The sequence below is a fragment of the Gopherus flavomarginatus genome, chromosome 3, assembly GCF_025201925.1.
Source record: "Gopherus flavomarginatus isolate rGopFla2 chromosome 3, rGopFla2.mat.asm, whole genome shotgun sequence".
In the NCBI taxonomy this organism is placed as follows: Eukaryota; Metazoa; Chordata; order Testudines; family Testudinidae; genus Gopherus; species Gopherus flavomarginatus.
Genome location: NC_066619.1, coordinates 272419615 through 272441487, shown reverse-complemented (window position 1 = coordinate 272441487; position 21873 = coordinate 272419615). Strand labels below are relative to the sequence as shown.

General features: G+C 40.4%; 1 protein-coding gene across 2 annotated transcripts in view; it reads left to right on the top strand.

The window, feature by feature from the left end:
- The first annotated feature begins 1826 nt into the window (after positions 1–1826).
- The window catches only part of IMMT (inner membrane mitochondrial protein), a 32684-nt gene continuing 12637 nt past the window's right edge, over positions 1827–21873 (top strand). For both annotated transcript variants that reach the window (XM_050947588.1, XM_050947587.1), the window contains exons 1-9: positions 1827–1973; positions 8921–8994; positions 9802–9991; positions 12800–12923; positions 13552–13689; positions 14755–14862; positions 15656–15792; positions 18225–18328; positions 21099–21234. In XM_050947588.1, the coding sequence (XP_050803545.1) occupies positions 1929–1973; positions 8921–8994; positions 9802–9991; positions 12800–12923; positions 13552–13689; positions 14755–14862; positions 15656–15792; positions 18225–18328; positions 21099–21234 (1056 nt within the window). In that variant the 5' untranslated portion in view covers positions 1827–1928. The remainder of the gene's footprint in view (positions 1974–8920; positions 8995–9801; positions 9992–12799; positions 12924–13551; positions 13690–14754; positions 14863–15655; positions 15793–18224; positions 18329–21098; positions 21235–21873) is intronic.

The window sequence follows — 21873 nt, the reverse complement described above, 5'->3', positions numbered from 1 at the left end:
CGCTTCTCTTCCTGATCATTTAATATTTTTGTCTTTCATGGTCTTCCTGAAAGCCCTGTTCCCTATAGGCATAATGCATTCCTAGCAGAAAACACCACTAAGGTCCTCCTTCTGTAATAAAAGCCACATGAGCTGACCTTTGCACCCACATAGTGTCCGTTGCCCTACAGTTCTTATTGCTGGATGTCTAGTATTGGGGTAGCTGTGTTAGTCTGTATCCACAAAAACAAGGAGTCTGGTGGCACCTTACAGACTAATAGATTGATTTGGGCATAAGCTTTAAGAAGTGAGGTTTTTAAGATCAAGACCTTCCTATGCAAGCAGCTACAATTTAGTGGCAATTTTTGAAGTGTTTGAAGTGTAGCCCTACACAGAACACATTGTTATAATCTAACCTCCAGGTGACAAAGGACTGGATAACCTTACCCCAAAGGAAAGGATGCAGCATTCCTGCTAAGTGTAGATGACATGAAGCACACCTGGTAACTACTGCTAGCTGGATATCTGGAGACAGTTGTCCCTGTCTTTTGTGAGTGTTTCAATGAAGTTAACAGTTTACAGCTATTTTTCTTCAAATATCTCCATTTATAACTTCCAAAATACTATCAGATCTGAATACACAGTGAAGTTATCAACAGCATTTTTAAATCTAACAAATGAGTGTTATTATGTAACATAAATGTGATTCTTTCATTGCAGACTGGGATCTTTTATGTTTGTGCCCTTCAGCTGGGTGATCAGAGCCTCCCACTAACAGGTTCAGGTGGGAAGATGGCAAATTAATCCTGACATAAATAAAGCAGAATGCATGCTAGAAACAATGAGAAGCTCCAGACACAAAGTGAATCTCTTCCTGGCATTGCCCAAAGTGACCATTTATAAAACCAAGAAGAAGATGCAGGATGGTGTCCTCTGCCACTGTGGGGCCTCTTTCCGTTCTTTCAGCTGATCACATATCTGGGCATAGTTCCTCTGGGCAACATCCACTGGTTCCCTAAACACCTTTAAGGAACAGTGAGAGCTGTCCTGGGCTCCCTGCTCAGAGTCCTGCTCTGCTTCCTTGCTTATGGCCCTATAACCTCATCCCTGGCCCTGTTTTCTCATTAGTTGTTCCCTGAAATTATTTGAGCTCCAGGTTCAGCTGCTCCTCCCTAGACTGGGAGAGGGAACTTCAGGTGTTATGGGCTTGTGCCCACCCACCTCCTGGAACTTAATAGGTGCACCTGCTACCTGGAGTCTCTGGCACAAACTTGGACCTAAGCTGACGCTGCAATTATAGGTGCTGGAAGTCGAGGTTATGCTGCCGCACCCCCTGGTTTAAAGTGGATTCCATCATATACAACATTTTCAGTTTGGTGCAATGGCTCTCAGCACCCCCACTATACAAATCGTCCCAGCACCAGACCCTGGCTGAACTCAGCAGACAGGCTGGACCCAGCTAGGGAGCGGAGACTGGACCCTTTTAGTTTTCAGCCCCAAGACTCTCCTGCCTGACCTGAGGGTGATCTCGCTGTGGGAGCAGTAACGGGACCATGAGAGCTGAGCCTGGCGCGGGGCACTTCCCTTTACCTACTTTCCCCTTCTAGCCAGCCTACTACCAGCGCCCATCTCCCCAACTTCTGATTGGCTACCACCCCAAGCACTGCCCCACCCTGAGGCCTGGAGCGACATGGCGCATGCGTAACTCATGCTGGCTCGGCGGATAGTTATTTGCATATTCTCCGAGGCCTGATTGGGCGCCCACTCCCGTCAGTCACCAACTCCGCAAGTGTGGCTCCGCCCCTCAACAGCGCGGCAGGGGCGGTTGCTGCGCCTGCGCAGTGCGTGTGACTGCTGAGGGGGGCGGAGGCAGTGGCCCTGCTGGGAGTTACCGCACACGGCACTTTCCCGCGTCCACCACGCATAGTGCCTGGCGTTCGAGGACGAAGATGCTGCGAGTCTGTCAGCGAGCGGGGGCCGCGGCAGCCGTCCAGGTGAGCGGGGAAGGGGGCGCCAGCAGGGAAAGCAGGAGCCGTTGCTGCTCCTGTGCCGGTCGCGCACTGGGGCGCAGCGCCCTCGTCGCTCTACTGGGGGGGGAGCTTTCTCGATAAGTCGCGATAACGCCACTTTCCGGCGAAGAGACTCAATCGGGGTCATGAGCACGAGAGGAGACATGGGGCGAAGTCGCGTCCTCTAATCGCTGTTTAGCTCTCCCCAATGATTGGGCGCACGCACATGCTGATTGGCTGCCCGTCTATTAAGTGACGGGTGAAGTGGCCAATAGAATGGTGCAGTCGGTTCTCCCGGTCTGGTTAGGTAGACTACGGATCCCAGCATGCGAGGCGCAAGCTCTGTCTTTGGCAAGGGGGCGTCGCGCTGCATGCTGGTCCTTGTAGTTTTCGTGGGTCGGGATGGCTTTGACGCGCCGTAAAGTGGGACGTTTGTAGCCAGCTGGCGACTACTGAGGAGAGATCTATGGTCTTAAGGTGGACCAATGCTTTGTGGGATTAATCGTCGTCACGGACGACTAAATCCTTCGAGCCAGGAGGAGCCCAGTTCCACGCTGTACGCTGGGAGTTGTAGTTGCAGCCCCGCCCTCCTAAAAGGCTCTGGGCTGGAGCCGGGGCGCAGCATGTTGGGGACTGTAGTCTCCTTCGGCATCACCTCTACCGTAGAGGCGGGCCTCCGCCAGCTGCACACACTGTAGAACTCCGTGAGCCTGGCTCTTGGTTGTTCCCTGGTTGCTGTTTTAGTGTCTGGGAGCAGGAGGTGGTTGAAAAATTACACCTGTCTCCTGCTACAGGAGCAAAATGGACACAGAGTTATTTCTAAAGTGCCCAGATGCCTGCATCAGTAAAGAAGGCACACTATGTTCTCTGATTTCTCCTGATTACATGACTCTCTCTCTCTGTCTCTCTCATTTCCTTCTAAATCTTCTATAATGACCACAACAAATGAACTGATATACTAAAACTGTCCTAAGGCAATCCCTTGTTTTGGTTTTCCAGTGCACTCTAACGTTTTTCTTCTATATTGTAGCCTCTACTGGACTGGGACTGTTTTCATGTTGCCCTGTACACCCCAGAGCACATTTGTGTTTCATAAATAATAGAGAATATGATAATGGAAAGGAGTTATTTTTGGTTGAGGCGAAGGGGATACTTCAGACTTTGAGTAAATCCACACAGCTAGCTTTATCATCTCTGCTTTTAAAAACAGTTTTAAAGTCAATCCCCAAATGAGGGAGTCTGCCACTCTCAGTGAGTGGGACTTGTCAGTTTTGATAGTCACAGAGAAAAAAGGAATAGGAGAGAAGTGTATGATGTCATTCCAAGAAACAGCCAAATTGAAGGGAAAAAATGTGGAACCTTGGCTTTATCTCATGTTTGGAGATTGAGTTTGAAGTCTCTTTTAAAGCAATTTTTCACACTTTATTCTGAAGACTGTAAGTATAGATTGGACTGATTTTCAAGTACATTGTTGGAATATTGTGTGTTTTGTTACAGAAGCACATAAAATAACTGGCTTAATAAATATATACTTTTAGGGTTTTACTCTATACTTCTGTGTACTTTAGGTTTTCCAACCACAGAGAATGAAAAAGAGCCAAAATATAAAAGGCCTGATGGCTTTATAGTTGGAGTGTAATCTCTTTAAAGATAGCCAGCCCCACCATAGCAGCTGGCATTCTTGTTGCCCTGTAAGGTTGAAGAACTCAGCATGCCAAGTCATCTGACATCCTCTAAATGAAGGTTTGTGGAAAGTTTAAACTGTGTGGTAGGGTACTAGAATGTAGACTTTCAAGAAATGGCTGGTGCATCGAGCTTTAAAATCATAATGTTCCATCTTTTACTGAGTCACTTATTTTTATTTCCTATTCATGTTTCTGGAAGACTTGGGGCCTCAAAGGATCTAGAAGCTGAAAATTAGAAACAAATGGTTTTAATTCTAGGAGCTGTTTTGATAGAGTGGCTAGGGCACCCACATGGAGGGTGGGAGACCAAGGGTCCAGTCCCCCTGATCTAATCACTCTTGCATTATTTATCCACAATGGAACAGCTTCAGTAGCAGAGATTGATGGGAGCCTTGCTTCAGGATATCCCATAGCTTAGTGGTTAGAGCACTCTTGTGAGAGGTGGAAGACCCCTGTTCAAATCCTTTCTCTCCCTCTGGCAGAGGAGGGAATTGAATTGGGTCTCCTATATACCAGGTTAGCACTCAGAGCACTGGGCCAAAAGTTATAAGGCGGGTGGCAGCTGCGGCTGCTGCCGCCAGATTTTGAATAGGACCCAGTCCAATAGGCAACCTCTGAGCACAGCTGCCAGATCAGGCAGCTCTCACAACTTCAGGTGTTTTTCTGCCTGTCTTCCCACAGTTTATGAATTGCTCTGGGGCTTAGGTGGGAGACAGGTGTCAGGACACCTGCGGCAGCAGTGTGCATGCCTAGAGGTAGACACTTAGGCACCAAGAGAACTTGAACCATGAAAATTTAGAGAAGAAGTGAGTTTAGCCACCTACAGGGTTCAGTCAGTGTTTTTGGATTGCGGTGGAGACTTGGGCACTGAAGTACATTTGTGGATCTGGGCTAGCGTTCCTATGTAAATTAAACTTGTGGCCTTGGAAGGAGTGTGGTGGTTAGTGTTGTCTATCAGGATGGGGCAATTTTTGTCCAGTTTGTGTTGTGTTCTTTTTAAAGACTTTTAAAACAAGACCTGTTTATACAATGTATAGTATTGACGATGATGTAAAGTGATACACCTGTTTCCATTAATAATGGAAGGATGGATTTCAGACTTGTGGGTAGGTGTCCTTAGTACACACAACTCTACCATCAGGACGATTAAGTTCTACCTTATCTGATTTTGTTCATTCCTATTTATTAAATGCATCTATTTTACATTCTAGGAGCACATCCTTGTTTTATAGATGCACATGCAAAAGGAATTAAAATGGAGTACTAGCCTCATGCAGACACTTCCTTATTGTTGGTAGTCTACTGAGACCTGAGCACTGTTGTTACCTATCAAGCTGATTTTCTGGCACTTTTCTCAAGCTCAAAATTAACTCAGCTTCTCTTTATGAAATGTATGGCAAATAGTACTTCTATTGCAAAATGGCTCTTTTAGAGGGTAGAATGCCAAGATTAAAAACCAAGAAAGGGATAAGTGGAAATTTAAAATGTCAGGTGGTATAAGTAGCACACAGATGGCAGTTCAGTAGGAGGAGAAAGTAGAATGCTTCTACAATGTCCTTGCCACTAGGGATCTGGGCTGTCAGCTTGACTCTTCATCAAAAGGCATTTCTGCTATCTTGACTTCTAAACTCAGAAGTAATTGCTTATTCTTTATGCAGGAAATAGCAGCAAACATGAAGTAATTAAATCCTCTGATACACTTTCCACTATCAATACTTACAAGGAACATGGGCCTAACTACTTATATTTCCAGTAATTACACAAAAAAACTATCGGGATGATGCATTAGCTAGTGATCTTATGAATTGCTAAATTAGGCTTGTAATAAATGTAGATATAATAATTGAAATGGACAAGAGAGTATTAGCACCTTTAGGTAATCCTCCAATTCTTATCTGTAGAAGAAAAAGGTATAGGAAATGTAAAACCACACACAGGCCAATCTCTGCTTACAAAACTCCTTAAGGTCCACAGGTATGCCAAACTGCTAGCAACCCTCTGTACACTGCTGTATTTTAAAAGGATGATTACTGATGCCTTGTCTTCACTGAGATTTTGTCAAATTCTCCCTCCATTTTGATACTGTGGAAGTCGTAGCAGACAGTGGCTGCCAGCATTTTTACCACTCTGTCATCTAGAACTGCTCTGAGCCATGATGACTGGTCTAAGCTAGTGCTTCCATTGGTGCACAAAAAGAGAAACAAGTCCTTCCCTCTCACATGATTCCTAAAAACTGTTTGCTTTGTAAATATAGGAACAGGTGTGTATATACTGACAAATCTTGTCACTAGTGTCTGGCCCCTCTAGAGGATGGAGTATTTGATCCATACTGGAAGGTGACGTGGGAACAATGGTTTTGCAGTCATATCACACAAGCACATTGTGAAAGTTGGAATCTTTGGCTCCACTGTGCTGTACCAACTGTTCATACCTAACTGCTCCTTTTTTTTTTTCTTTTTTTTTCCTCCTTCTGCTCTCTGCATTGTGCCTTGTTTCACCTGGCAAAAACTCCCTCTGAATGTACCATCCTCAGTCTCCTCCTTCAAATCCCTTATCATCCCACTTCTGTAGCCTGAATGCCCACTGATGACCTCCACTCCTGTGCTATTCCTTCCCTGTAGTGAGACTGGGGTAAAACTCCAAAAAGAGAATTTAGCAGCTTCGTTTGCAATGTAATATAACAGAGCTCATGTTATCTTAATGCTTATCCCTCCCTTTCTTTGTCATTTATCTTAATTTGGTGTGTTTGATTTAGATTATGAGCTCTTGAGGTCTGCATTGAAATTTTGTTTCAGTAAGGTGCCATGCAGACTTCTAGCATTATAAATATTAAAAATCAAACCACTGGTATTGGACAGGTGGATTGGAAGAGTGCCAGGTCTCTGGCCTGTAGTTGGGGGAGTTTCATGGGGTTTCAGATCATTCAGAAAAAGAAAGCACAGGAAGTGATGGGGTCTGTGGCTTGTAAGTCACGTGGGTGAGAATGTGGGGACAAAACTAAAGTTGGTCTGGGAAATTAACTGTAAATGTCTATGCAACAGACTTCTGTCTTTATTGTAATAGCCTACTAATATTAAAGGCAGTATATTTCTACTTTTAAGAAATCATTACCTTTCTTTTACTTTTTCAAGTAGCAATGGTAAGAGAATTCTTTTCATGCTTGTACAACTCAAACATGTCTGCTGCTGTTCTTGTGTTACTTTGTATTAAATCAGTAGTGCTAGAGAGGGGAACAGAAGTTAAGATTCATAGACCACTGAGCCAGTAACTGCTCTGGGACCCATGTTTCTGCACTCTGGGGGTTTAAAGCTTCTCCAGCATAGCCAATGGCACTCTCAGCAGTTAAACTCTGTCAGCATCGTGTTTAGAGGGGTTTTAATTCCTGATGAGCATCGGATAGACTTTATAATCCCTGTTGGGTTATCTGACTGAGTTTCCAGCATTAAAGAACTTGAACTTATATATAAAAGATATCAGTAAGGCTTACTGCATAAAACTAGTATGAAATTTGTGCACTTGCCATTAAGTTATGAATGGACAAAAGAATTTGGAACTCTGGAAAGATATTAATTTTCCAAAGTCCAATAATTTAAGAATAATATGTCCAATTAACACCAATTTTGTTCTCAACAAATTCTGCTCTGATTTGAAATTAAGCGTGAGATGCTTCAGGCTGAAAGAAATTTTTGTTGGGAAACCTAGAAGAGGATCGAAAATAGGGTTTAAATGGAAAATGAATGGTAGATTCATAATGGTGACTCATAATAAAAGCTATTTTTTCAGAAGGAGTAAAAAGCTATCCCAGTTAATCCTCTGCAGTACTAGTGTTGTGATAAGAACCACGTTCCTAAGATTAAGGAATGCAAATAGCAGAGTACAAATTTTATGTGAATAAATACATTTATTCATACTGAGTAAAGGGTGTGGTAAAGAGCCACTAAATATGAATCAGAAGCAGATGTGACATTTTTGTACAAAGCAATATAAGTTATACATTAAAAGATTTTCATTTAAAAGAAATAACAAAAAAATCTTAGTTTGCGTTTGCAAGGATTGACTCTAATAGGTTTTATCTGATTGCTGTATTTATACATTTTGCTTCCTCATTGTTCTGTCATGAACCCGAAAAAACCTTACTGCTGCCCACAACTGGGTGGTTTTTGTAAACCAGCTTTGCAAGAGTGAAAAACACGCATTTCCTGTCACTGAGCACTCCTGTTTCTGTTGGCAGTTAAAAGTTTTTGGCTACAGTTCTGGAAAGAATTAGAAATAAGAATTCAATGTATTGTGTTACTGCTTTAACTCTGTATGCTGTTTGAATAAATATGGAAACAGGGCTATAGGATTTGTTTTACCTTTTATTTAGCATAGAATCATAGAATATCAGGATTGGAAGGGACCTCGGGAGGTCATCTGGTCCAACCCCTGCTCAAAGCAGGACCAATCCCAACTAAATCAAAAGCATAATGTCCAAAATAGCAATTTATCTTCCTTTATGTCTTTTCAATAAGCACCTTTCAATTACAAAACTTATCTACTGCCTAAAATGCTTAACTGTGGGGAAAGTTCTCTTTGTGGTTTGTGTATTTGTTTCCCAGGAGTCCTGTACTAGTCCTTCAGAAATTCAGACCCCTGTCTTTTGCTAGAATCATTAGTAAGGAGAGACTTCCCCTGCTACTGGATTGGAGTGGGTTAGCCAATCTTTTCTGTCAATCTTAATATTCAACAGAAATGGATGCTCGACATTTTAGTATAGCTAATTCATGATATTCACAATAGTCTTTTTGAAATCTGAACCAAGTTTCTGTTAAGACAGGAGAAAGAAAACAGGAAATATTCCCTGTCAGTTGTACAGTCTAAGCTGAATTGAGTGCAAAACGTAAACAGGCAGCATAAATGGGAAAGTAAATTTAGATTTTTTTTTTTTTTGTTCAAAATTGCTTTGGTTTTAATAATGTAAAATGATGTTAGTAATGCAGGGAAGATGCTCCAAAATGACTTTTTTGTTTTAAGAGTTTCTGGGTGGAATCTATTGTTTGGGGAAACTGCCCAATAATTAATTAGGGAGAAACAGAATCTCATATCATTGTTTTGATATCAGCTGTTCCTCATATACTTATTTATCAGACTATATGGAAGAGGTAGTGATTGACTCTTTTGTGAATAAATGGAATTAGTTGAAATGCAGAAAATTTAAAAAATATTCTAAATTATATGCATCACTTTATTCTTGTGTTTTCTTCTTAGAATTGCCTATGTGGTAAATATTCACTCAGTCCGTTACGACCGTGCCGTGGATATGCTACATCAGGGCAATCTGGGTATGTATTGTTTCACAGCTGGTATTGGTACTTTAACCTATGTGACTCATCAGGAGTGAGTTTGGTTGTCATTTTCACTTAAGTGGGATTTGGAATTACATATTTGTTGCAAGTATATGTTTATGGTTTGTAGCAATAGTTTTTGCGTGATTGCATCAGATTTCAAGCTGCCAAATGGTCATCACTTGGATGGGAAACCACTATAGAGAAGGTGGGTTATTGCAGACAATGTTAGTTGGTGGCATTCTTGCCTCTGTTAGTCTGGAACCAGTGCCCCTGTGTGGTATTGAGGGACTTGGTAGTGCTGAAGGAGGAGTCATGCAGATAAGATTTAAAACAGACTGTCCTCTTCAGAAAATTGGCCCCATTTGCAAGTACAGAGCTTTCTTGAAAAGCTGGCCCTTAAAGTATATTAGCTGTCAGTGGAGTTAGACTCAATGGAAAGGTGCTGCCCCAAAAGTCTCTGGGTGCCCGATGGCATGATAAACCAAATTAATGATTGTGGTGTTGCTCACAAAACACTTTTCCATCCTTTGTGTTAATATCAATATGGCAGGCTTTATGTGGCTTAGAACGCTGCAGTAATTAGAAAAGTTAAGGTGAATTATTCAGCTAGTTGGTATGTATGTTTAGTTTTGCCTGGATATATTAGAAAAGTTGTGATGAATACTTATGGGCCTTCATTTTAAAAAGGGTGGCTTTCAGATCTATAACAACAGTTTGGTGTTCCTCTCTGAGACTGTTAGTTTTCTATCCTACTGGTTTGACATACATAAAAGCTTTCTCAGCTTTATTTCTTTTCTCTAGTGTTTCTGCAGGCAAAATTATTGGGGCAAGTGTCTTGTTTGTTGGCGGAGGAGTTGGTGGAACGGTTCTGTATGCTAATTATGATCCACGTTTCCGAGAGAATGTAGAGAAGACCCTCCCATATTCTGATAAACTCTTTGAAATGGCACTTGGTCCTGCTCCTTATAATGTGCCAATGCCAAAGAAACCGGTAAGTTTTCACTTACATTTTTTTATAAAGGAAACTTTTGCTCTGTTTCTCAAATTCTAAATACTTTTGATTCAATATATACAAGAGGCCAGAACTGTGAATTCAGCAAGACTGTAATTAGAAAGTCAGTACGTATTTCTGTTTTTTTTAAAGAGAGATTTAATAGATTCGCAATAAAAATCCTTTCAAATTTCAGACATTGTGTGCTGCTGACTTACCAATTACGTTTTGACTGATTTTACCTGCTGTGTTCTTTGTCCTGCAGCTTGCTTGTCCACTGCTTCCTTTTGGTTTTAATATGGTTTCACAGTATCAAATAGATTGTGATTCATGGATTGTAAAATCTTGCCATTTTTACTTATTTGAGCGGAGAGGTCTAAAATGGATAGGTATTATGTCTGGTCATTAATGACCTGGAAAAGGGGGAAAACAGCACACTGATGAAATTTGCATTTCGTATTATGCTAGAAGGAATAGTACTGAATATGGTTATAATGAGGTTAAGAAATATGAGCAGGAAATACATTTGTCCAGGCTGAATCACTTTAAGGTCATGCATCTTGGGGAAACAGATACACTTTAAAATCTTCGAAGGTAAGAGTGATAGAGAACACCATGTTGGATGTTGTATTGCAATAAAGATCATAGTGAAAAAGGCCATTGACATCATGTTGCAGAAAGCAGGAGAGACCTTTTCTGCAATCCTGACGTGGGATGGTGCTGAGTGCCCTTAGCTCCTATTGACTTCAAAGAAATTAACGTTAGAAATTTCACATTTACTTCATCAGAAAGAAAAGGCCTCCTGGCCAGGCATAGATGATGAAAAGCGTTCCTGGCCACTGCTGCTATCTGAGCTTTCAGAAGCAGGTGAGGATCCAGAAAGACCCCAGGGTTGCAAACCTGAGTTTGGGGTGGGGGTGGGGGGGACAAGAGGAGGGACTAGCATATTCTCTGAATGGAACAGGACCATATAACTTACCCCAGTTATTTTAGTTGGTTCCCCATCGTAGCTAATGTTATTTCTTATCTGGGTTGAATCTCAGCCCGTTTGTCCTTATTCAAGCCCTCTATCCCAACCAGACACTGAGTAAACCTGTTAACTGCTTTGTCCACCTTTGATTAAATGGAGACAACAAAACTGGCTGTCATCTGCCTAATGCAGGCATTGTAGCCTAAATTGCCTTATTTTCCCTAATGATCTGTCTTGCACACTGGACAGGCTTGGGAGTGAAATAATAGAATATTGCAGCCACCTACCTGAGTGAATCTTTGGGCTAGATACACATTCAGTGCATATTAACTTCTGGGTCCTGCTAGAGAGAAATCGGAGCCATTCAAACTTGATTCATCTATTCCTGTCAGTCTGTAGCCATGTCAATTAATATTGTGGTCAGTGGTATCAAAAGCACCTGATAGAATAATCATGACTGCTTGACTTTTACATCTGTTATCCATTGTCACTTGGTCATCTACCAATGAACCAAGTGTATTGTTTCCCCACTATATCCTGGTCTGAAAGTGGGTTGCCTAGGATCTAGGAAATCTGAGATTCCAAGAGTTTCCATAGTTTTTTCACCAGCACCACCACTTTTATAGCCTACCCAGAAAAGGGAGTGGTTGATAATTAGTGAGATCTTAATGTCAAATGCTGGTTTCTTGAGCAAGGGCTTAATGTAAACTTTGTTGATGCCTGCCCTCACTAAGAGAGATTGACAGTGTCTACCAGTACTGACCCAGTGTCTCCTTTCTAGATTTTATTATGCAACAAGGAGAGGAGTCAGGTTTGGCAGTAATAGCCAAAAGTTCCCTAAATTCATCCAGAACATCAGTGAATGATGCTGGCCAGAAATCAGTGTGTCCTGTTTGTCACCCCTCTTCTGCCAAAAGAAATGTGATCCCCTGGAGATCGTTTGCTCTGAATCAGGATGATAAAAGTAAATTGAAAATTCCTTCAAGTGAGGATCCTTGACTCTGTTTCCAAGCGGTCATAGTCTGGATTAACCCAGAAGAAAAATTTAAAAGAACTATTTATAGCTTGGCCAACTGACAGCTAAGGGAGGACAGAGTCTACCAGCATATAAAGACTATAAGTGCCAATTGGGGAGAGGACTTGTTTAACATGGTATGAGGATGTATCAGTAGTGGGTAATGAATATCAGAAGGAAACTGTCAGTGAGGTCTTATAGACTATATAGTTGTCTCTGTTGGGAAGTAGTGGAAACCCAGTCTCCAAAGCTGCATGTGAGCCGTTTGTGTGTGAATAGTGTATTTAGAGTCTGTACACCATCTGTATCAATACAGTTAATTGCTTTGTGGAGCTCTTTGTGGTACCTTGAATGTTATGGGGTGGTACTTGATAAAGACAGTCTGTTCAAATTCTTACATGTATCAAACTTTGTTCATATTTAAATTACAACTAATGAATTCATTTTGAAAGAACTGAAAATTATGAAGGCTGCTTTCAAATTAAAAATTGGGTGTGAAATTCCAAATTTACTATGTAAAATATGAAACTGATAGCAAAGGGTCTTGTATGGTCAAGTCTCTGATCTTGAAAATTGCTAATGCAAATGCCATTTTACATAGCACTTTGGGGTTATTCAGATAATCTGATCCGCTACTGCCTGGTGGGTGGAATTATTTTTTTGAAGTGATAGCAATGTGCATGGTGTTGTACAGTATATAAAAATAGAGCTCCTGTGCTGAAATCTTTTTATAATCAATAGAACTGTGACTCTTTGAATATTCATTGTATGACTGATAGTATGTGGTGACTGATTTAAAAATATATATAATTTGATTTTCAAGATACAACCTGGTCCACTAAAAATCTCCCCTATAGAAGAGGTAATGAAAGAATCCAAACAGCCCAGTACCAAATTGCAGAAGAGTAAGACAGAAGCTCCTTCAACTTCAGTGGAAGAAAAAGAAGGTAACTTTCCAGAATGGTGTAAAAATGAAGATGCTATTTAGTGTGGGGAGAGGAACAAAATCGTTATTTTTGGTACACTTCAGATTGTTTTATTACATTATAAAACTATTTGTTATGTAATCATTGGCAAGACATTTGCTCTAGGACATAAGAGTGGTCTTTGCAATTACGAGCACCCCATCACTGGAATAGAATTCTGCTTACTATTCAGCAGGCTAATGTAAACGCCAGTGACTAGATTTTTTTTTATGCAGCTGAAGACATGAATTAACTGGATTCTAAGGCTTGTACACAGGATTCAATAAGAATATCTTGTATACTTGTCTCCTAGGTCTTCTAAGTTTCTGGTAACTGCAAGGGGCTTAATGTGGGTAAACTGCCAGGTCACAGTCTGTAGAAGTTGGGAGTGTCCTGTCCTTCATCCCTACCTTCAATTAAATTCTGGGTGGGAAGCAGTGTCTGGTTGTTGGCCACTTATTATCTTTGCTTTGTGGGAGAAGGTGGCTTATTCACGTTCTGCATGTGGAATGTTCTTTCTTCCCAACATAAACATTCAGGTATCTATACTAATGTTATACACAGAAATTATACAAATAGTACTGTTTATGTTGTTGTTTTTATTTTACAGCAAGCTCAGAAGTAGCTCAGATAATTTCTGCAACAGGTGAAGCTTTGTCAATTCCAGCTCCAGGCATGCAGGATGACAAAAGTGAAAAAGATCACATACAAGGACACCATGAGGGGAAACAGAAACCTGCTGCATCAGGTCCTTAAATGACTTATTAATCAAATCTAACGACTCAGTCCTTCATGCCTTCTGCATGCAAACCTCTCACCAACTTGAGTGAATGTTCTGCGTGCTAAAGGACTGCAGGATTGGGCCTAATGAGTCCTTAGATAATGTGAAAAGATTTCTGCTTGATTAGTGATTTGCAGAAAATCGGAACTCTTTGTCCCACTCAACCTCCGATCTGGTGATTTCTTTGCCAGAGTTCAGGAAAGCTATGTATCGAGGGCCTTAGCGAAGAAGTATCAATCATAAAACTTTGAAACACACTGTAGCAAACCAATTAGAAGAACTATTGCTTCTTTGCAATAATAGCATTTCCTTTTTTCTAAGATTTATATAGTATTATATTTAATAGGTCTCAGCGTCAATATGCCAACAAACGGTAAACAAACACTTCAGAGTTACTGTGAGCATTAAGAGGCAACTTGGTCTTGTGGTTACATTATAGGGCTGGGAGTCAGGAGATCTGAATTCTCATCTCCACTCTTCCAGACTTCCTGTATGAAAACTTTTCAGTTGTCCACTTACTGTGTGTTTCGGGGGCAGGGAGAAATAGTGCAGCGTGAACGACCCTAAACAGCGGGGCAGTTGAACTCTGATTGAAATTGTCAGCCCATCTTTCTGTAGCCTCCCTCCTAACCTTTCACTGCTTTGGCTGAAGTTCCCAGCAATGCTAACAGAGCAATGGAAATGGAAAGCAATGGCTATTTACCATATGACAGTCCATGTTTAGTTTCCCAGTTGTGTCTTAGCATTGCTTTCCATCTCAGTTTGTTCAGTTTATCCTTATACAACTGGCAGAAATGTAGGGATAAGTCTGATTATGTGTGTCTGTGCAGTTATCTTTGACTGCAAGGAGAGCTCAGGCTAAACTTTGCAACTCTGGAAATACAAGGTTTGAGGAGGTTGCTGGATGATGGTAGTGATGCTACCAATACAAATTAGACTCAAGAGGAAATGGTCCTTCCATGATAAATAACCCTGGTACTAATTTTGGTTTGTCACTAAGCCTTGTTTTTCCTTCTGCATCTCTGAGCCTAGGTGAGGAATGTATGTGTGGAGACTCCCCTGCCATAAAAGAACGGCCACCAGAGGAGGTTGCAGCCCGTCTTGCACAGCAAGACAAAGAGGAACAAGAGAAGATTTCATGTATGTAAATTAAGGTATTATTTGGTTGTCATAGATAGGAATTCACACTGTTGTAAATATACAATATAGCCATATGTATACATGGTAGTGTACAAACGATAACTTATTAAGCAGCTACTGTGTTGTACGTACACCTCTACCCCGATTTAACGCTGTCCTCAGGAGCCAAGAAATCTTACCGCGTTATAGGTGAAACTGCAGTATATCGAACTTGATTTGATCCATTGGAGAGCGCAGCCCCTCCTCCCACGAGCGCTGCTTTACTGCATTGTATCCGAATTCATGTTATATCAGATTGCATTATATCAGAGTAGAGGTGTATATAAGACAGCTTCCATACCCTTTCCATTCCCTTTTTGTCTGGTCCCTCTGCCTGTCTTACATTAGTAAGAATAAATGGCATTCTTATTGTAGCAGACTTAGCAGTGCAGGGACAGCATGAACCACACTGGGATTTGTGTTGGGCCACTGGGAAAGAAAGACAAGAGATCTGTGTTGGAGAGCAGACTACTTCAGAGGGGAAGAGTCCATTACAGTGGATCTTTCTCAATGCTTAATTTGTGCCAGGCTTGTGAGAACCTTTTGTTCTTGCCCTTGATGCATCACAGTCCACAAACTGATAATTTTAAGGAATTCTCACTAATCCTTTTTGGTGATGGAAAGTAATATCATGGGGCCAATTGAGGAACTGTAGTGGGAAACAGGAGTGTTACCCATATATATGCAAATATTTGTTTATTATGGTAAGGTAGTTGAAGGAAATTATCTGTGTTGTAACTGTTTATTTCTCCAGCTCTTGCAACAGCTTTGGAAGGAGCCCTAAGCAGTACTGCTCGAGTAACCCTTCAGGCTATTACTGCCCAGGAAGCTGCAGTTCAAGCTGTTAATGCTCATGCTCAGATACTGAAGGAGGCTATGGATAATTCTGAGGTAAACTGAATAAAATTCTGATGCAGCTCTTATTTTGTCTACCAAAGCATCCAGAAATGTATGTTATACAATTGAAGATACCAGATAATTAATTTTTTCTCCTGGGGATAGTCTCTAGCATCTCCCATCTGATTTCGACTAGTCGTCATTGTAGTTTGTCTAAACTTATGGAAGTTTTTCACATGTGAAATTTATTTTAACATTTTTTTGGGGGGGGGGAGGGTTTAACATGTAATGGCACTTCTGTTCCTCAGTTTCCCTGTCTGTGAAATGGGAATAGTTCTTATTTACCTGTTCAGTAGGGGTATTCAGAGAGTTAACATTTAATATATGTTAAGTGTGTAGGAAACAAATATACTAAATGTTGTGGTAAGGGCATCAAACAGCCCTTATAATTCCACTTTAGATCACTTTGTTAAAACGATTACTATTGCTAAAATAGTTCCAGTGGATTTCTCTCTTGCTGTAGAAGTTCATTTATTAGTGTCTGGTAGTGAATGTGTCATGGAGTCTCACATCAGTGTCAACATATGAGGATTCAGCAAACACTATAAATGAACAAGTATATGGCAGATCAGTCTGAAGTGAGAAGCACAGACACAGTTGCATGTGGGACAGAAAAAATTGTCTGTGACCACTGCAAACTATTGTATCCTTGGTTTGCACTGTTCATACTTTGAAGAGAATCCAAAGATTAATAAAAGTTTCCGAAGTCGTTCATGATTTACAGAATCAAAAACCTTGGCTAAGTTGGTGAACACCGTATGAAGATCATGGTTTTTTTCCTGTCACTTTTCCTAAAGTTGATGGATTGTGAAGATCATGTCTGTAGTGCCCTGCCAAGACCAAAATCCACATTGAGACTCAGGGAGGAAATTTCCAAAAGATAGGTGTTAAGTCTGTTCAGGATAACCTATCCAAGGCTTTTTCCAGCAACAGAAGTTAGAGAAATGCCATGATGATTAACAGTTTGCCTTATCACCTGTATGAAGATAAGCAATATTGGCATACTTGAAATCCTGTAGCACCGACTCTTGCAATACGGTACCCAGACTGCTTGTAGAGCTGTGCTGGAATGGCACCTGGTCTGGGTGCTTTTCCTTGTGACCTCTACTTGACTGCTATTATGGTCTTGTATCAGGTTGGGGCTGGTACAAGCTCTTTTTTTAAAGGGCGCTGTGGAATAGTATGAATTGTTTTCTCAGAAATGTTGGAAGGGCAGTTGAGCACCAAACTGTAATGTTTGTTCATCAAGCAAGTATTTCCTTTTTTGTCAGTTGAATGGATTGCTGTCCAGTGTTCATACAGAGATTACCGCACTGCATCTGGGGCCATATGCAGCACAAAGGCCAGCAAAACAGCTTTGGGGTGTCTTTGTGATTGCTGTCCATGGTAACTCCATGGATTTATTTTTCTGACCACTGATTTTTTTTTTAATTTTTTTTTATTTGCCAAAGTCTGGTGTGAGCCACCTTTCTAGCTGCTGAATCCTTATCATTAATGTAGACTTGATGAGTAACATGCACTGAGTGTTTTGGGGTCATTCTCATCAAACCAGTCCTGGTTCCTCTTAACGAAGTCAAAAACTTCAGCAGCCATATTATATGTTGTATCTCAAAAATGTTTCCAGGCTGTCTTTACATCCACTGAGGGGTCTGTGGCTAAGGAATGTACATTAACTATGCCAACATGCATATTTTCAGCAGAGGGCTGTTGCCTTCAGCAATGTTCTAGGCCAGAAGGTGTTCAAGTGGCTAATTAGCATTACAGGGGCATATCCATAACTAATAAGGCCTGGGTTTGAGGGGTCTCCCATGTGGAAAGTCTGAAATGGTGATACCACTTTTCACATTGGGGAATTTGGCAATCAATGCTACTGGATTGATATGAATATATTTCTCATACAGTTCCTCTGTTTTAAAATGAAAGGAACATGATTGAATAGGTTAAACTGAATCTAAAGCTTGAATTTAAAAACAATATTTTTAAAACACAAGAACTAATATTCCAGTTACTTGTGCTGCATTTTTAAAGATCAGTAAATACGAAGGAAAAATAATCCACACCCTGTAGAGTCAAGCACAGGAGTTTCCCAGTAGTGTCCAACCCGAAGACTGCTACATTGTTCTATTGCAGGAGAATCAATGTGGAATTGACTAGTTTATTTTCACTGTTTAGTCAGGACAAAGTGCATAAAGTAAACAGCATAAATCCTGACAAAATCAGATTTTTAAAACTTTCAGTTGTTGGTATTAGTAACAAAGGTAATTGTTTTTATAGGATTTAACTTGAAATATGCCATTTAAAAAATTAACTTAATTGCAAATTAGTTAGGAACCTTTAAGTTTGTGCGGCTATTTTGAATTTCCATTCTTGCTGATAATTTTGTTTGTGGCTATAACTTGCCTAATTAGAAAGCTTGTGCTTCCTAGACTTCAGGAGAGAGAAAATCTGCTCAGTGGCGGACCTTGGAGGAAGCATTGAAAGATCGCAGGAAGGCTGTGGATGAAGCTGCAGATGCCCTTCTGAAAGCCAAGTAAGTTGTTCTGAGCATTTCATAGGCTTGATTTAATATCTCCAGTGTCACATTTGGCAGAAATTCTAGAAACAACACATAGCACCAAAGAATTTATTCCAAGCATACTCTTGATATAAGAATGCATAGCGTGTGCTTCTCAGGTGTCTCTGGATCTGGTATTTTGCAGAACATTGGTATGATAGAGAATTTGAAACAGTAAAATCTTAGATATTTTCATTGTTTCCTTTCCTTTCCTTTTTCTAATAAAACAATGAATGAATCAGATCATTCTTGGAGCTTAGATACCATGGCAGTGAGACCAAACAACCCAAATCTGGTCTCAACTAGTCATTAGAAGAGACAGTGGACATAATATAATTTTTCTCATCTTTAATATTTTATGTAGATAAAATCTTCAATAAACTTAAACAGTATTAGCAGACCTATTGCAGATATTTCACAGCTGGTCTCTGTATGTACAGGGATCAATAATACCATAAGGTATCTATCATCAGTTGTAATGGCCAAAACTTAAAAACCTGGTTATGTAAAGTTAGGCTCCTTAGAATTTTGCACTAATTTATATTAGAAACTTCAAACTTAAGAATAAGACGAATATCCTTGTTTGTTAGATCATAATCCTTTTTCAGCACATAATCCTAAAGGTTTGGATAACTATTTCTAAGACTTCGTTAATGAGTTTTTAGTAGTTTATGCAGGCTCTTGAAGACTAGTGATTTCAGTGGTATTAAAGGGGGGTGTATGTGGAAATAGGACATATATCTAAAATTTGGTTATGTTGAAAAGACTTGTTCTGGGGAGATGCGAAAAACAAAACCTGAAAGCATGTGGGAAGAACTCAGGAAAGCCTGCCAGCAGAAAACCCCCAGAAAGCTAGTAAACGATACAAAGGCTCCTAATAGCCACTGACTGTGTGTAAACTTTTCAACAAAAAAAATCATTTCCAGTTCAGAATGATTGGAGTGTTGAATGCTATACTTCCGCCCCCCTTAATGTTAGGAATAGTCAAGCTGGTATCACTAGAGCCAATATTTTTTAAAGGACACTTAACATAATTTATCTATTAAAAAATCTGACTGGCTGCCATTAGTTTACTTTTTGCTCTATTGCTTGTATTCATTTAGGACCTGCTTCATAGTCAATGGGAGTCTTTTTGTTTCAATGGGCTTTGGACCAGGAACGTAGTGCTGTTGTCTTGAGTTTCCAGTTATGCAAGGGGAGAACTTAATTATAAAATCAAACATTAATAGAAATGTTTTCGGGCCTTTTTTAATTTGTCTCTCCACTTCCTTTTCGTCACACTGTCCAAAAAACTTGGGCCAAAAGTACTTTGTAAATATAACCAATTCACTTCTACAAATGTAAGCATTTCTTTAGTACTTAAACTTTGCATTAGCTATGTCATAAACAGATAGTTAAGGGTTAATAGAACAGGAGTACTTCATGTCTCTTTTGCCTGTAAAGGGTTAACAAGTTCAGTGAACCTGGTTGTCACCTGACCAGAGGACCAATCAGAGGACAGGATACTTTCAAATCTTGAGGGAGGGAAGTTTGTGTGTGTGCTGTTAGTTTTTGGTGGTGGTTCTCTCTGGATTCTGAGAGAGACCAGACGTGCAACCAGGTTTCTCTCCAATCTCCCTGATACAGGTTCTTATAGATTCAAAATAGTAAGTACTAGGTGATAAGGCGAGTTAGGCTTATGTTTGTTTTCTGTATTTGCAAATGTGTATTTGGCTGGGAGGAATTCAAATGTGTATTTTGCTGAAAGGATTTTAATTTGTACTTGTATACTTAGGCTGGGAATGTATTCCCAGTGTCTATAGCTGAAAGACCCTGTACGTATTCCATTTTAAATTTACAAAGATAATTTTTACTGTTTTTCTTCCTTTAATTAAAAGCTTTTCTTGTTTAAGAACCTGATTGTTTTTTTATTCTGGTGAGACCCCAGGGGACTGGGTCTGGATCCACCAGGGAATTGGTGGGGAGAAAGGAGGGAAGAGGGAGAGAGGTTAATTTTCTCTCGGTGTTAGGATTACTTTCTCTCTCAGGGAGAGTCTGGGAGGGGGAGAGAGAAGGAGAGGGGAAGGTGGATTTTCCTCTGTTTAAAGATTCAAGGAGTTTGAATCACAGTGATCTTCCAGGGTAACCCAGGGAGGGGAAGCCTGGGAGAGGCAACAGTGAGGGAAAGGGTTTACTTTCCTTGTGTTAAGATCCAGAGCGTCTCGGTCTTGGGGATCCCCGGGCAAGGTTTTGGGGGGACCAGAGTGTACCAGGCACTGGAATTCCTGGTTGGTGGCAGCGCTACAAGTACTAAGCTGGTAATTGAGCTTAGAGGAATTCATGCTGGTACCCCGTCTTTTGGACGCTAAGGTTCAGAGTGGGGAATTATACCATGACAAGCAAGAAGTGGCTCCGTTTTCAAATATTGAGTGCGTTTGATTTGGAAGAGTACATCCAACCCAGTTCCCTGAATGTAACAATGTACAATTGCATATACCATTTAAGAACATAAAACTAAATGAACTTACAAAATAAATCTGTCCTCTCAACCCATCCTCTTGGGCAAAATGTTTTATGAAGGAAAATTTTACACTAAATACAATCATAATTTCAAATCTGTTAAAAACATTGAACCCTCTAGCAGCTCTGTTTAGAGTTTAAAGCTCTCCTTTAATTAGTTTGCTAGGTCATCTGATCAATCTCCCTGCCAGTGCAGATAATAAGGGAACTTCTGTATATGCTAATTAGTAGCTTCTGTCTTTTTCAGAGAAAAATTAGAGAAAATGAAGAGTGTGATTGATGATGCCAAGAAGTCTCAGATTGCTGGAGCCAAATCTCACATACTTGCTGCAGAAGAGAATCTTCATCATATGATAGTTGACCTGGACAATGAAGTAAAAAAGGTAGTGTTTCCCAAGTCTGTTCTAATAAATCATCATTTGCGTAATGGGCAATTGCCATCATGTGCAGAAACTCCTGCAATAGCTTAAAAATACCGAGTATAAGTTCAGAATCATTCAGCTGTAATTTGAGCTTTTGTGCTGACATGTGACAATGAACAATTTTCACAAGATCCTGGTGGGGGAAAAGGTGGCTCAATTACTTGATCTGTTTTAGTGGGTGAATGCTTTCTTTAGTTTGATAGCAGTTGAGTAAATTGTAGCTTTTGAACATGGTGCTAGTTGTTGTAAATCAATAAGAATGGATAAGTAGACGCACACTAAGCTAGCTTTGCTCGCTTTGACGTATTCAGGTACTATTGTTTTTCACGATGATTTTGAATTGCCTTTTTTTCCTCTTCAGGAAAAAATGTAAATAATAAGTGATTTAGAGGGTTCTTTAAGCTTCGTGAGAGATTCATATTTCTTTGAAAGATAGGAAAGGAGAGACACCATGGTCCAGTGGTTAGAACACAGAACTAGGAGCAAGGAATTTCATCTCAGTTCTGCCAATGACTTTCTGTGTAGCCTCAGGCAAATCATTTTACTTCTTTCTCAGCTTTCTTGTTTGTAAAGTGAGGATAAAACTTACCTGCCTTGCAG